The sequence below is a fragment of the Tasmannia lanceolata genome, unplaced genomic scaffold (genome assembly GCF_043159265.1).
Source record: "Tasmannia lanceolata isolate RefF3 unplaced genomic scaffold, GAP_Taslan_0.1 ptg000037l, whole genome shotgun sequence".
NCBI lineage: Eukaryota > Viridiplantae > Streptophyta > Magnoliopsida > Canellales > Winteraceae > Tasmannia > Tasmannia lanceolata.
Genome location: NW_027518714.1, coordinates 21698835 through 21715197, shown reverse-complemented (window position 1 = coordinate 21715197; position 16363 = coordinate 21698835). Strand labels below are relative to the sequence as shown.

Sequence of the window (16363 nt, the reverse complement as noted above, 5' to 3'; positions counted from 1 at the left end):
TTTTCTCTCCACCCATCTAAAAAATCTCGCCATATCACCCTAACGCAGTTTTCTCTCCACCCTTCTCTCTCGCTGCTTTTTCATTTTCGAGGGGATCAATAATGATGGGGTATAAAAAACAGCAGCCAGTTAGTTGTTGACACGTGGCCCTGAGATGGCCCACCACAGGACCAACTGTTGCACAAGGGCAATCTGGTAATTTCCTAAAGAGTAGGTAAATTTAAACCTATAATAGGTCGACACCTGTCCTGGGGTAGGTAATCCAACCACCCCAGGTTTCCCTCTATAAAAGGCCTTCTAGGGCTCAGAATCGAGGATAATAACTTCTCACCCACCACTCTTAAACTCGCTCTGCACTCCTCCTCATAATGACTTGAGTGTCGAAGGGCCTGTCCGGAGTACGACTCCGGGTTGGTCTTCTGACCTCGTTTGCTCTTGCGCAGGACTCAGCTTCTTTACTTCGGCTCCTCGGGTCCTCCAGCTCAGCTCTGACGTCATTGTCGTATCTGTTACCGATTTTAGGCTTAACAGATTGGCGTCATCCGTAGGACTACGAACTAAAAGTTGTTCAAATCCCCTTACAAAATGGCAGGACGGAGGAATGCTCGGGTACCAACCGCACGGACTACCCGAGCCGCGCTACCTCGCAGGACCCGGAGTGAGCGAATCGCCTCACAGGTGGTGGCTACTTCTGCTACAGCAGAACAGAGCCCACCTCGTTCGGAACACCTCAATCCCACGCCCACTCCGGATCAAGTTCAAGCTCTCTTTCAACAAATGACGGCTCTTGTCGGTCAATACCAGCAGCTACTACAAGCGCCTCCCCAACATCCTCCGGAAGCTCCACGACCTGTACAGGAAAGGTCGAATATCCACAGGGAGAGTCAGCGCGCCACGGTGAAGACCGGACTCACCACTCCACCAAGCGAGTCCATCACTCCAGAACCAGGCATGCCCATACAGAGCCCCACCGCCGCCGGAGGTCACGGTCTCGCTCTGCACAAAAGCACCGAGCCCATGAAGACCACGCACAGCAAGAAAAGTCCTGGCCTCGTCGAAGGAGTCCGGAAAGTCAGTCCGGCTCTGCGGCGAGCCAATCGGTGGAGAGAAACCGGTCACTGGACCGACCAGATCGTAGAGCTGATCCGATGCTACGAAGGATAGAAGAAATGGACCACCGCATAGAAGAGCTGGCAAAAGATCAGAGCCGGCCTGCTCCGCGGGCGTTCTCAAGCAAAACGCCGTTCACCGACGATGTTATGAACACCCCAGCGCCCAGGGGGTTTAAAATGCCAACCGTCTCGCAATATGACGGGACCTCTGACCCTGTGGATCATCTGGAAACGTTCAGAACGATGATGCTCCTCCACGGCGCGTCCGATGGCTTCCTCTGCAGAGCATTCCCGACCACACTGACTGGTGCGGCCCGGGACTGGTACTCAAGAATCAAACACAACTCCATCAGCAACTTTGAGGACTTTGGGGATGATCTGGTCCGCCATTTCATGAGCGACCGCAGGCCAAGGAAAACAACAGCATCCTTGATGGCCTTGCGGCAGGAGGACAACAAACCTCTGAAGGTGTTCGTCAGCCGTTTCAACAGGGAGGCACTCCAAGTGCCGAATTTGGATCCCTCAGCCGCCATGAACGCGCTCCTCGCAGGCGCTAGATCCAACGACTTCCGCCAGTCAGTGGCTCGCCAAAATCCACACTCACTGGCAGATCTGATGGTCGGGGCGGAGGAATATATAGCAGTGGAAGAGACGCTGGCAGCCCTGGACTCAAATCGGAGGAGAACCTCTGAGGACAAAAACCCTACCAAGCAGCGTAGGGACGATAAGGCCCCCAAAAGAGAGAAGTCCCCCCGGAGGAGGGAAGAGAACTTTACCCCTCTCAACACCTCCCGGAGACACATACTGGCCGCTATCAGAGGAGAAGAGTTCGTAAGGTGGCCGACCAGAATGATCTCTAAGATAAATAAGAGAGACAAGTCGAAGTACTGTCGGTTCCACAGGGACCACGGTCATGACACAGACGAATGCTGGCAGCTCAAGGAAGAAATCGAGCTGCTGAATGGCCGGGGCTACTTGAAAAAGTATGTCCGAAGTGATGGCCACACAAGAGAGCGCAGAGAGAAGAGTCCCCAGGGCCGGAGCCCTCGACGGTCACAGCCGCCCCCTGCCCGGGGTCAATCTCCTCCGCCATCTAATCCACAACAAGAGGCACACCGATCCCAGCCAAGGGGAGTCATCGGCACAATTATGGGCGGACCGGCCGCTGGGGGCACATCATCTGCTGCTCGAAAAGCATACGCACGTCGAGTCAACGCCGTGCACACATGCAGCAAAAAGATGAAGACAGAGAAGAGATCTCCTTTTCAGATGTGGATCTCGACAACTTGATACTGCCACACGACGACGCCCTGGTCCTGGCAATGCTCGTCGCGAACTGGGAGCTGAAGAAGATCCTTGTCGACAACGGGAGTTCCGCCGATATCCTTTACTATCATGCTTTCGAGAGAATGATGATCGGAGACGGTCGCGGCAAATTCCGATCTGTTCGGTTTCTCAGGGGAGGTCGTGAAAGTGGCAGGACAGATTGAACTCCCAGTCCTCGTCGGAGAGCCGCCCTGTCAAGCCTTCGCGATGGTCAATTTCCTGGTAGTGAGGGTCACTTCGGTCTATAACGCTATCTTAGGATGACCCGGCCAGAACTTGATCCGCGCCGTCGCTTCAGCGTATCACCAGAAGATGAAGTTCATAACGCCAAACGGCGTAGGAGAAGTCCGGGGAGACCAACCACAGTCCAGGGAGTGCTATGCAATGGCACTCAAGGGCAAAAATGCGATGGAATCGCTGCCGATTGAGCTACTCGATCTGAGGGATGAAGCCCAGGGGACTCAGCCCGCCGAAGACCTCGTCTCCATCCCTTTGTGCGAAGGTGATAATGAGAAAGTCGTTCAGATCGGCTCCTCTCTAAGCAGCAGCACCCGACACAGCCTCACCCAGTTTCTTCAAGACAATGCAGACGTCTTTGCATGGGCTCCCGTTGACATGCCCGACATAGACCCGAAGGTCAGAACGCACAGACTCGGTGTTGACCCAACCTGCAGGCCGGTGAAACAGAAAAGAAGACACTTCGCCCTCGAAAGGCGACAGGCGATAAAAGGAGAAGTGGAGAGGCTCTTAAGGGGGCTGACTTCATTGATGAAAAAGACAAATGGAAAGTGGAGGACCTGCGTTGATTTCACTGATCTGAACAAAGCCTGTCCCAAGGACAGCTATCCGCTCCCAAAAATCGATCAGCTCATTGATGCCACCGCAGGTCACGAATTACTGAGCTTCATGGACGCCTTCTCCGGATACAACCAGATCAGAATGTATGAGTCGGACATACCAAAGACTTCCTTTATAACGGATCAGGGGATGTACTGTTACCGTGTCATGCCCTTCAGCCTAAAAAACGCCGGGGCCACGTATCAGAGGCTCGTGAACAAACTCTTCCAGAATCAGATCGGCCGTAACATGGAAGTCTATGTCGACAATATGCTGGTCAAAAGCCGAAGTGCAGAAGATCATGTGTCCGATCTGAGAGAAACATTCCAAGTCCTTAGAGAGTACAACATGAAACTTAACCCCACCAAGTACACTTTCGGCGTCAGCTCGGGAAAGTTCTTAGGGTTTATGGTAAGCCAAAGAGGGATAGAGGCCAATCCAGAGAAGATTAAGACCATGGTGGAGCTCACTCCACCGAAAACCATCAGAGAAGTGCAGCGGCTAACGGGAATGGTGGGCGCACTGGGGCGCTTCATCTCAAAGTCCGCAGAGAGGTGCCTGCCTTTCTTCAATGCCGTTAAAGGAATCAAGACTGCACCCTGGACAGCTGAATGCCAGACCGCATTCGAAGAGTTGAAGTAGTACTTGTCCTCTCCACCGCTGTTGACAAAGTCGGAACCGGGGGAAGAGCTGCTCTTGTACCTGTCCGTGAGCCCCATGGCTCTAGCAGCCGTCCTAGTTCGTGAAGAACACAGCCAACAAAAACTGGTCTACTATGTCAGCAAGGTCCTGCATGATGCCGAGATCAGGTACCAGCGGGTCGAGAAATTGGCCTACGCCCTGATCATGGCAACCAAGAAGTTGAGACCGTATTTTCAAGCCCACACAATAAAGGTCCTGACCGATCAGCCGCTCAGGCAAGTTCTCCATAAGCCGGACACCTCAGGACGACTCGTGAAATGGGCCGTGGAGCTAAGCGAATTCGATATCCAGTACATGCCTAGAACAGCGATAAAGGCTCAAGTGCTGGCAGATTTTGTGGCCGAATGCACCATCCCCCAGCAGAGCACTGAACCTGAAATTGCCCAAACCCAGGCTATGGAGAAGGAAACCACAACTGACGAGCGAACAGAAGATGGGACTGAAGCAGAAATCGTCCCCGTACCAGTAGAACAGGATCCATCGACCACTGAACCGCTCAGGGAAGTGTACGTGGACGGATCATCAAACAAGGGTGGCTGTGGAGCCGGTTTGATTCTCACCGAGCCTGACAACTTCACTTTAGATTACGCCCTAAGGTTCGGATTCCGCGCGTCCAACAATGAGGCTAAGTATGAAGCCCTCCTCGTCAGAATGAATCTCGCAGTCCAGACCAGCGCCCAAAGGTTGAAAGCATGCTGTGACTCTCAGCTGGTTGCAAACCAGATTCAAGGGGTCTATGAGGCCCGCAATGAGCGTATGATCAAATACCTCTCCAAGGTCCGCCAGTTATCCAGCAAGTTCAAAAGTTTTGAGGTCATCAGAATCCCCAGAACAGAAAACACAAAAGCAGATGTGCTGTCTAAGCTGGCCGCATCCGGATACACCACTCTCGGGACTATATGTATGGAGTTTCTACAGAAATCCAGTATAAAAAATGAGGCCGCTGAAGTAATGCAGGTGGAACACGAGTCCTGCTGGATGGATGAAATTATTGAATACCTGCTTAGTGAAAAACTTCCCGAAGCCAAGAAGGAAGCCCGCAAAGTGACACAGAGAGCAGCCCGATTTTTCCTCGATGGTGAGAGCTTGTATAAAAGGTCGTACACCTTCCCATACCTAAAGTGCCTCCGGCCCAGCAACGCCGCATACGCCCTCCAAGAGATGCACGAAGGAATTTGTGGGGAACACCTAGGGGGCAAGGCCCTGGCAATCAAAGTGCTGCTGAGAGGCCTATACTGGCCAACCTTAAGGCAAGACGCACTGAATCTAGTCAGAAGGTGCGAGAGATGCCAAAAATTCTCCCCCACCATCCACCAACCTGCTATATCCATGGCCCCGATCATCAGCCCACTCCCCTTTGCAGTATGGGGGATGGACATCTTGGGCCCCTTTCCACCAGCCTCCGGAAGGCGCAGGTTCGTAGTAGTGGCCATCGACTATTTCACCAAGTGGGTGGAGGCCGAACCTCTAGCCCAGATCACTGAGCAAAACGTGCAGAACTTCTTTTGGAAGTCGGTTGTTTGCAGGTTCGGGATACCCCGCATCTTGATAACAGACAACGGTAGACAAGTCGACTGCCGGAACTTTCGAAAATTCTGCTCTGACTTGAAGATCGAGCAGAGATTTACTTCAGTGGCGCACCCTCAGACAAATGGGCAGACGGAAGTAACGAACAGAATCCTGCTTCAGGGAATTAAAAAGAGGCTAGACGAAAAGGCTGGCCGATGGGCAGATGAACTTTATCATGTCCTGTGGGCGTATCGTATCACCCCGCGCACATCAACGGGGGAGTCACCATTCAACTTGTCCTTTGGGACGGAGGCCGTAATACCCGTCGATGTGGGCGCCCCATCTCCTAGAGTCACCAACTTCAATGAGCAACTCAATGGAGATGGGCTCCATGCAAATCTCGACTTGTTGGAAGAAACCCGGGAAGAATCCCGAATCAGGGCCGCCGCCTACAAGCAGAAAGTGTCCAACTATCATGATTTGAAGATACGCCCCAGAGAATTCCGAGCAGGGGATCTAGTCCTAAGAAAAGCTGCCATCTCCCAACCAAAGAAGGTCGGAAAACTCTCCCCGACCTGGGAGGGGCCGTACCGAATAAAAGAGGTGATTCGCCCGGGGAGTTATAAGCTGCAGACGCTGGAGGAGCACCTATTACCCCATGCTTGGAACTCAAAGAACCTCCGAAAATACAATTAGTAGTAGACAACTCGGCGTGAAAATGACTGTAAATATATATTGAATGTGAATGATAGAAGCTCTTTTGCAAATCTCCTCGCACTACTTGGAAACCCAGTTCACTAAAACTAGGGTACTCGCTGCTTGGTTCGCCACGGCTCGTCTCCGCAAAGACTGGGAGCGCACCTGGTCCGAAACAAGCCCGGACAGCAAAAACCAAGGCTACTTAGAAACCCAGTTCACTAAAACTAGGGTACTCGCTGCTTGGTTCGCCACGGCTCGTCTCCGAAAAGACTGGGAGCGCACTCCTGGTCCGGAACAAGCCCGGACAGCAAAAACCAAGGCTACTTGGAAACCCGGATCACTAAAACTAGGGTACTCGCTGCTTGGTTCGCCACGGCTCGTCTCCGAAAAGACCGGGAGCGCACTCCTGGTCTGGAACAAGCCCGGACAGCAAAAACCAAGGCTACTTGGAAACCCAGTTCACTAAAACTAGGGTACTCGCTGCTTGGTTCGCCACGGCTCGTCTTCGGAAAGACCGGGAGCGCACTCCTGGTTCAGAACAAGCCCGGACAGTAAAAAACCAAGGCTACTTGGAAACCCAGTTCACTAAAACTAGGGTCCTCGCTGCTTGGTTCGCCGTGGCTCATCTCCGCAAAGACTGGGAGCGCACTCCTGGTACAGAACAAGCCCGGACAGCAAAAACCAAGGCTACTTGGAAACCCAGTTCACTAAAACTAGGGTACTCACTGCTTGGTTGGCCACGGCTCATCTCCGCAAAGACCAGGAGCGCACTCCTAGTCCAGAACAAGCCCGAACAGCAAAAACCAAGGCTACTTAGAAACAGAGTTCACTAAAACTAGGGTACTCGCTGCTTGGTTCGCCACGGCTCGTCTCCGCAAAGACCGGGAGCGCACTCCTGGTCCGGAACAAGCCCGGATAGCAAAAACCAAGGCTACTTGGAAACCCAGTTCACTAAAACTAGGGTACTCGCTGTTTGGTTTGCCACGGCTCGTCTCCGCAAAGACTGGGAGCGCACTCCTAGTCCGAAAGAAGCCCGGACAACAAAAACCAAGGCTACTCGGAAACCCAGTTCACTAAAACTAGGGTACTCGCTGCTTGGTTCGCCACGGCTCGTCTCCGCAAAGACCGGGAGCACACTCCTAGTCCGGAACAAGCCCGGACAGCAAAAACCAAGGCTACTTGGAAACCCAGTTCACTAAAACTAGGGTACTCGCTGCTTGGTTCGCCACGGCTCGTCTCCGCAAAGACCGGGAGCGCACTCCTGGTCAGGAACAGGCCCGGACAGAAAAACCAAACTGTCTTGGAAACCCGGAGCATTCTGGGCCCACAGTGTTAAAGTCAAACAGTAATAGCCGGAGGCAGACAAGTGGAGAATGGACAATAAATAGCAAGATGTAATTTCCATTCATGAAGTAGGGCCTCGAAGGGCCATTACAAAAAAAAGTGAGGCCTCAAAAGGCTATTACAAAAGTTGGGTCTCCAATGACCATTACAAAAAAAAGAAAGAACAGGAGCTCAAGACACCCCGTGGCTACCACCCCGTGATGGATGTTCCACCGGGACCTCTGCGGCAGCGGCAGTGCCCTGCTCGTCGTCTTCCGGCGCCAATGGATCAGGGAGAACTAGGCCTGTCAAGATGACAGCAGGTTGGATCCGTTCACCTAATCAAGGCAATCAAAAAATCCCACCTTGTAGGATTCGCTAGACAAACTGATAAGTTCGTCCTCTTTCTTCTGTACGGTCTCCTCAACTGCCGCTTCGATGGCCGCTATATGTCTCTCCCGGGCTCTTTCCCTCTGTGCGTTGAGGGCCTCGGCGGCCTTTTGCTTCTGGGCGGCCAACTCTTCCTTGAGCCGCTGATTCTCCACGTCCCTCTCTCCGATGGAACTTTGGAGCTCCTCTGCTTCCTTCATCGGCTGGCCGCTCTCCTCCTCGGACTTAGTTATTGCCTCGGAGAACTTCTTGCTCTTCTTCCGAAGATCGTTGTAGTACAATCCAATCTGCAGGCGAACAAGTGTTAGCATGAGAAAGCAAAACAAAAGACAAAACAAGCAGACACACGGGCCATCTTACCTGGTAAAGGGAAGAAAATATGGCCTCGTCCGCCGCAGCTAGAGGTTCGTTTAGAACCTGGAGCTTGTCCTTGCCTAGGAAAATCATGCTGACGAGCTCCGCTGCTACCCGACTCTCACCAAGGCCGGAGTCATTTTTCTAAACGGCCCAATTGGGCCGAAAAATGCTATCCCCAGACCTCGCCGGGGGAGGAAGGGCTCCAGTGGATGTTCCACCCGACTTTGAGGACCCTGCTCCCCGGTCGTAGGCACCGACCAACTTCACTGTAGTCTTGGCTTTGGGGGGCGGCGTGTCCCGGGGCGGAGCAGGACTCGAAATCTCCGCGGTTTTCCTTTTCTGGCCCTGCTGGGCCCTTCCAAAGGCTCCTTGCCTCACTTTCTCTATCTTTGACTGTTTCTGCATCTCTGAAAGACAACATAGACGAACAAAACCAGTCAGAAGCAAAAAAAGAGGAAAAGGATTTTAAAAGCAGGACTAGCCACTTATGTGCCGGGGTCGCAGTACTAAGGCCAAGCCCGACCAGAACCGCTTCCCCAGTAAATTCCGCACAGTGAATGAGGCTCTCACGGTCCAGCTCCTCACGGACTAGGGCGAATGTTCTCATATCCTTGCCCTCAAGGAGCGGCTTGCGGCTTATCGCAATTGTATCTGGGATGTCCCACTTTAGAGGAACTGGCCAGGGCTCGGTGGACTCCCTGTCCTCGACGTAGAAGAACCTGTTCTTCCATAAGTGTATGGAAGAGGGAATGCCAGTGATCATTTTCACCTCCGGACGCTGGCTAATGTAGATCCAACCCCTGCCCTTATGCCTCTTCAAATGCGCACACGCACGGAATAACGGCACAGACAAACTCCTTTGAAGCCGGCCCTGGACGAGGTACATGAACCCGATCATCGTCCTCCAGGAGTTCGGTGCAACCTGAGCCGGAGCCAGCCCGTAATATTGAAGGACCGCGGCAAAAAATGGGTGCAGAGGAAACCTGAGCCCGCCCCTTAACAACTCATCGTATATACAGACGCCGGAGCTCTTGCTGGAAGCCCTATCTCCCTCTATTGCCGTCCTCAGCCCAAACCTTGGGGGAATAATGTACCTATCCCTAATGTCTCCCAGCCTGGACTCATCAAAGATGTTCTCCTCGTAAAGAGCCTGGGTGTTGTACTGGGGATTGGCATCCATCCGGGCCCTAGCTACGACCTCAACGGCCTGGCCCGGGAGGAATGTTGTGGACGCCTTGGCGGCGTCACTACCAACACTCGCCTCTGCTCGGAGATAACTATCCGTTGGAAGCGGGGTGGTGTTTAGATCTAAAATCACCTCGTCCTCAATCACCCCGTCCTCACTATCTACGATTTCTACACTAACATCGGGACTTGCCATATTTGGCCTGGGAGTCCTGGTCGGATTATTTTGGGTCCTCCCTGACGAACTAGACCCTGAGCTACTGGAAGAGAACTCCCCTGAACCGGACTCAGAGCTAGAGTTACTACAGGACATGAACGCAGGAAAAGAAACGAATAAAAGACGCGCTCAAGAAAATTACCGGACCGAACAGAGAAGAGCTCCTAAATCCGCGGATGATCACAACCTCGAGCTAACCGAGCCGAGCAGGCAGAAAAAGAAAGAAAGAAAAAGAGGAGAGCGAAAGTAAAAGTGAAATGTGAAAGGTAAAAAACCCTCCTTTTATAAGCCTTGGCTAAGGCGGTTCGCATTTATTGAAGGGCGCGCAGTTCGAGGGCCCTTGAATGGTGCCACGTGTCTTTCATTAATGTCGGACACACACTTCGAGGCAAGGGCGTAAGCAAATACGCGCGTATCTCCAAGGGGCTAAGGGACATCCGTAAGGTGCTCGTGTACAGATTAACTCCTAAAACGATTGTGCCCGTCAAGAAGATCAGTCCGGCCCAAGCCGGACAGGATATGGCGCATTCGCTACATGACAAAAATCAGTCCGACCCAAGCCGGACAGAATATGGCGCTATCGCTAAACGACAAAAATCTGTTCGGCCCAAGCCGGACAGAATATGGCGCAAATCGCTAAACGACAAAAATCTGTCCTGCCCAAGCCGGACAGAATATGGTGCATCCACTACGCGACAAAAATCTGTCCGGCCCAAGCCGGACAGGACAGCGCAAATCGCTAAACGACAAAAATATGTCCGGCTCAAGCCGGACAGAATATGGCGCTATCGCTAAACGACAAAAATCTGTCCAGCCCAAGCCGGACAGAATATGGTGCATCCGCTACGCGACAAAAATCTGTCCGGCCCAAGCCGGACAGACGGATTTGCCGGACTAACAAATTTTCCGGACTGATTTCCTGGTCGGACAGACAAAATTTCTGGACTCACTTGCTGGCCGGACAGACAAAATTTTCGGACTGATTCTCAGGCCGGACAGACAGATTTTCCGGACTGATTTCCAGGCCGAACAGACAAAATTTCTGGACTCATTTGCTGGCTGGACAGACAAAATTTCCGGACTGATTTCCAGGCCGGAATGACAGATTTTCCGGACTGATTTCCAGGCCGGACTGACAAAATTTTCGGACTGATTTCCAGGCCGGACAGACAAATTTTCCGGACTGATTCCCAGGCCGAACAGGCAGATTTTCCGGACTGATTTCCAGGCCGGACAGACAGATTTTCCGGACTGATTTCCAGGCCGGACAGACAAAATTTCCGGACTAATTTCCTGGCCAGACAAACAGCTTCGCCGGACAGACTCTCCCCGTTTAGAAATGTAACTCACCACACTTCCGCAAATCACTACAATGACTTGGAGAACTGGGGGGCAACTGATGGGGTATAAAAAACAACAGCCAGTTAGCTGTCGACACGTGGCCCCGAGATGGCCCACCACAGGCCCAACTGTTGCACAAGGGCAATCTGGTAATTTCCTAAAGAGTAGGTAAATTTAAACCTATAACAGGTCGACACCTGTCCTGAGGTAGGTAATCCAAAATCGAGGGTAATAACAGGTCGACACCTTCCAGAGCTCAAAATCGAGGGTAATAACTTCTCACCCACCACTCTTAAACTCGCTCTGCACTCCTGCTCATACTGACTTGAGTGTCGAAGGGCCTGTCCGGAGTACGACTCCGGGTTGGTCTTCTGACCTCGTTTGCTCTTGCGCAGGACTCAGCTTCTTCACTTCGGCTCCTCGGGTCCTCCAGCTCAGCTCTGACGTCACTGTCGTATCTGTTACCGATTTTAGGCCTAATAGATTGGCGCTATCCGTGGGACTACGAACTAAAAGCTGTTCAAATCCCCTTACAAAATGGCAGGACGGAGGAATGCTCGGGTACCAACCGCACGGACTACCCGAGCCGTGCTACCTCGCAGGACCCGGAGTGAGCGAATCGCCTCACAGGTGGTGGCTACTTCTGCTACAGCAGAACAGAGCCCACCTCGTTCGGAACACCTCAATCCCACGCCCACTCCGGATCAAGTTCAAGCTCTCTTTCAACAAATGACGACTCTTGTCGGTCAATACCAGCAGCTACTACAAGCGCCTCCCCAACATCCTCCGGAAGCTCCACGATCTGTACAGGAAAGGTCGAATATCCACAGGGGAGAGTCAGCGCGCCACGGTGAAGACCGGACTCACCACTCCACCAGGCGAGTCCATCACTTCAGAACCAGGCATGCCCATACAGAGCCCCACCGCCGCCGGAGGTCACGGTCTCGCTCTGTTGAAAAGCACCGAGCCCATGCAGACCACGCACAGTTCTTGAAGAGGCCTCTGTGGACAAGTAAATTTATCATCGTTAATCTTTTTATTTTAATCAGTTCTTGATGAAAATCAGCATGATGATAGACCAAGCTGCATCAATATTATTTCCAGCCTTTGGGATTGGGGTTACCCTCAAGATAGGGACAAATAGTAATCTCATAATGTAACAAATTTTTGAGTAGGATGTTATTTTTTTAGTTTTAATTTATAGACATCTTTTTTTGCCATCTTTCTAAGCTCGGGCTGTATTTCCAAATTGCATATTTTGTTTCTAGGCACAGGCTGTAGTTATAAACATCTTAAAGCACACTTTTTTTTGTTACTCACGGGTTTTCCCACTAGTGTCTCTCTCTCTCTCTCTCTCTCTCTCTCTCTCTCTCTGTATATATATATATATATATATATATATATATATATATATATATATATATATATATATATAAGAAAATGATTTCAACACAAACATGTTTTGATACTTGACGCTCATGTTTCTTGTCCTTTATATTTAAGAGCTGTAAAAGGGTATACTGTACAGAAGATTGAAGCCGTTCAGGATCACTATTGTTAGAATGGTTTTCCTAAACTAGATTATTTTTCTATACTTAAGTATTGCCATATTAGAGTAGGTTTCCTTATTTCCTTTTTCCTTTTTTACTGATTTCTGTTTCCTTATTGCTTCCCCAAATTTCTATATAATGAAGATGCCGTATGGCTTTTGAGCAAGGAATAATCAGATTTAGTGCAGTTAGCATATTGGAGGCCGAGTTTCCTCGAATTAACTCATTGGAGGCCTGAGTTTCCACGAATTAACTCAATCTTTCCCTTTTCTCTATCATCTTCTTCGCCATTTTCTTTTCTGATAGAACGGTGTTCTATTAAGCTGGTATCATAGCACTTTCCTGGTGGATGCCTCTGACGCGTCTTCAAAAGAACGAGCTCAGTATCAGAGATTTGAAGGCTTATTCCAGTGCTGCCGGGAAAAAGAATGGTTAGTCATCAGAAGAACAAGCCTTGGAAGCGAAGTTGGATGCAAAGATCGATTCGAGATTCCAAGCTTTCGAAGAGAAAATAATGAAGATGTTTAGAGAATTGGTCTCTCAAATTCCGAATCCTCCTCAAGTGATGACCACGCAAGATAGACCTAATCTTGTGTCTGAATCTAATATTGTGCACAAGGATCAGTCTGAACAAGGCGCTACAAACTTCCGTGATCGTTGAATCAATGAGCGTGATAATCAAGGTGGAGAAACGTATCTTGATCAAGATCAAAAATTTTCTCGGATTAAAATCGAGTTCCCGCAGTGGGTGGTAGCGGTCCGATTGACTGGGTGTCTCAAACGAAGCGATATTTTCGATTCCATCAGACGGCAGAGGATCCTAGGGTCACAATCGCTTCTATCAATCTCGAGGGAGATGATATTCAATGGTATGATTGGTTTGAAGAAACTTGTAATAGAATTCCTACTTGGAAGGAATTCATAAACTCGTTTTGGTCCATCTTGGTACAAAGATGTCCATGGCGAGCTAGCAAAAATACAGCAAACAACAACTATTTTGGAGTATCAAGGTCACTTCGAACGACTCTCAAATCGAACCAGAGACTGGTTGGAGCACAGTTGGTTGGGACGTTTGTCACAGGACTCCGTCCAGACATTAGGCAGGAAGTCAAGATGTATCGTCCTCGCATGATGACGTCGGCTATCTCTTATGTGTGATTGCACGAGGAAAGACTAAATGAAGATAGTCGACATTTGTATGATGGCTTTACTGGCCGACCCCCTAATCTTCTTCGAGAAGGTCCCTTTGAATTCACGGGTCGTAACATGCATATGAAGCGATTGATGGAAGAGGAACTCAAGGGCTGAACGACTAAGGGATTATGTTGGCACTGTGATGAGGAGTAGCATAAGGGTCATGTTGCAGACAAAAACGGCCATTGATGATCGAGCCAGCTAGCTATTCCGACAACGATGATGAAGATAATCAACCTTGAGAACAAGGTTGAAATTAAGGGTAGGGGAATGTTAGAATGGTTTCCTAAATTAGATTATTTTTATTTCTTTAAGTATTGCCATATTAGAGTAGGTTTCCTTAATTCCTTTTCCCTTTTCTGCTGATTTTTGTTTCCTTATTTTGCTTCCCCTAATTTCTATATAATGTAGATGCCGTATGGCTTTTGAGCAGGGAATAATCAGATTTAGTGCAGTTATCATATTGGAGGCCGAGTTTCCTCGAATTCACTCAATCTTTTCCTTTTCTCTATCATCTTCTTCCCTATTTTCTTTTCTGATAGAACGGTGTTCTATCAACTATACTGTACAAAAAAACTATATTGTACAGAATTTATGCAGTTAAAAAAAAACTATATTGTACAAAAAGAAGGAATTTTTTTAAAAAAAAAAAAAAAAACCTATATTGTACAGGGTCAAAAGGGATTCTCCCCCCCCCCTCCCCCCCTTTCAGGATCTGAAACCTAACAAGAAGAATAAGGGGATAAAATCTATAGAAGAAAACCCTAATAAGAAAATCATAATCTCTTCTTCAAGAAGGAGAAGAAGTAGATTGATACGTGCCTAGATGGGTCCCAATTAGAATGGAATAAATTATCTTGTTATTTTAGAGAATAAGATCAGATCTAGTAAAATCTGACATATTTAGTAGCTGGATAGATTATAATATTTATTTAGTTATTTAGGTATTTATTTAGTAGCTGGATAGATTATAATTTAGATTAGGATAATCTTTATTTAGTTATTTTATATTTATCATAAGATCTTTCTATGTTTATCTTGGAGTGCTTTATATAAGCACACATGCTACTGTAATGGAAATCAATGAATGAAGAAATTGTCCTAGAATTGTGTCTTTTTGCACAAAGGAGGATTAATCATTCCCTCGAAGTGGATCAAGAAGCCGATCTTCCCTCTAAGAAGATCAATCACGTTACGAACCGATTCGGGTTTGTAACATAGATAAAATCGATTTCTTGTTCCGAGAAAAAATCATTCTCTTCTTCTGTAAATTAGGGGCTTTGAAAAAAGAAGCGAAACAGATAAAATACGAAGATGAGAAAAACTAACATACCTCGTTGTCGAAAACTTGCAGATGAAGATCACCCACAAGAGAGAGAGAGAGAGAGAGAGAGAGAGAGAGAGAGAGAGAGAGAGAGAGAGATTGCCTAACAAAGGAAAGTAATAGCTTGTACTTTCGGAGATTTTATTGGGTATAAGCCCTTACCATCCCGTTTGAAAAAAGTAGAATACGGACTCCATCATAGGATGATCTAAACAGTCCATGTGATGGGCTACAACATAAATAGGTAGTGCCACAAAAATCATTTCGATAGGATGATCCTAGCCGATCGACTGAACTCAACTCAACTCAACAAATCCTTTGTCCCAAACTAGTTGAGGTCGGCTAAATGAATCCTTTAGAAAAATTTCATTAAGAAGGTGAAAGGAATCTATCCGGCTCTAATCTCGGCTCTAGTTGGGTTCTTCTAAGTGGATCATTTTCTTCCATTCTATCATATCCAAGGTCATGTTCTCTGTTATGTTCCTAGCTATCAAGTCTTTCCTCAATGTTTCTACCCAAGTTGTTTTCTGTCTGCCCCTACCTCTTTTTACTCCATCAATTTGGCACGAGCCGCCTCTTCTCACCAGGAGCATCCAAAGGCCTACGTTGGATATCTCCAGACCATCTTAAGCGGTGCTCTCTCATCGTTTCCTCAATTGGTGCGACCCTCACCTTTTTATGAATGTCTTCATTTTTAATTCTATCTAACCTTGTGTGGCAGCACATCCATCTAAGCATTCACATCTCGGCTACACTCATCTTATACGCATGCTGCTTCTTGGTGACCCAACATTATGGGGCGTACAACATGGTTGGCCTCACAACATATTACTAAAACCCCTCCGATAGAGGTTTCCATAATATGCAGTTCCTCTATAGATCAGAGGGTTGGGATCATCCTCTTGAAATTTGTTTTTAGACACAAACTATTTACGTTATGGCCCATCACATGGACGGTTTGGATAATCCTATAGTGCAGAGTCCATGCAGTACTTTTTGAAAAATATGGTAATATAAGGGCTTACACCATATAAAAAAGTTTTATATGGTGTAAGCTATATGTTGCATTCTTTTTCAAAAATTAATGTCCAGCTTTCGCCATAGGATGGAGAAATTATATGCCCAAGGGCCGTGTAAACACGTAAAGGTGGTACGATTAAGGTACCGCCCTTGATATTTGATCCAACAACAATGTTCATAAGGCCCTTCATCATTTAACTTCTCGGCTTATCTAAACCGTCCGTTTGATGGGCCATATCGTAAATAGGTTGTGCTCGAAAAATAATTTTCATTAGTA

The 16363-nt window shown here is 48.7% G+C and overlaps 1 protein-coding gene across 1 annotated transcript; it reads left to right on the top strand.

Moving 5' to 3' along the window:
• Positions 1–4271: 4271 nt before the first annotated feature.
• Positions 4272–7825, top strand: LOC143861316 (uncharacterized). The gene is made up of 4 exons (XM_077372254.1): positions 4272–4754; positions 4896–5254; positions 5504–5948; positions 7697–7825. The coding sequence occupies exons 1-4, from the start codon at positions 4272–4274 to the stop codon at positions 7823–7825; spliced, it is 1416 nt and encodes a 471-aa protein (XP_077228369.1).
• Positions 7826–16363: the final 8538 nt, after the last annotated feature.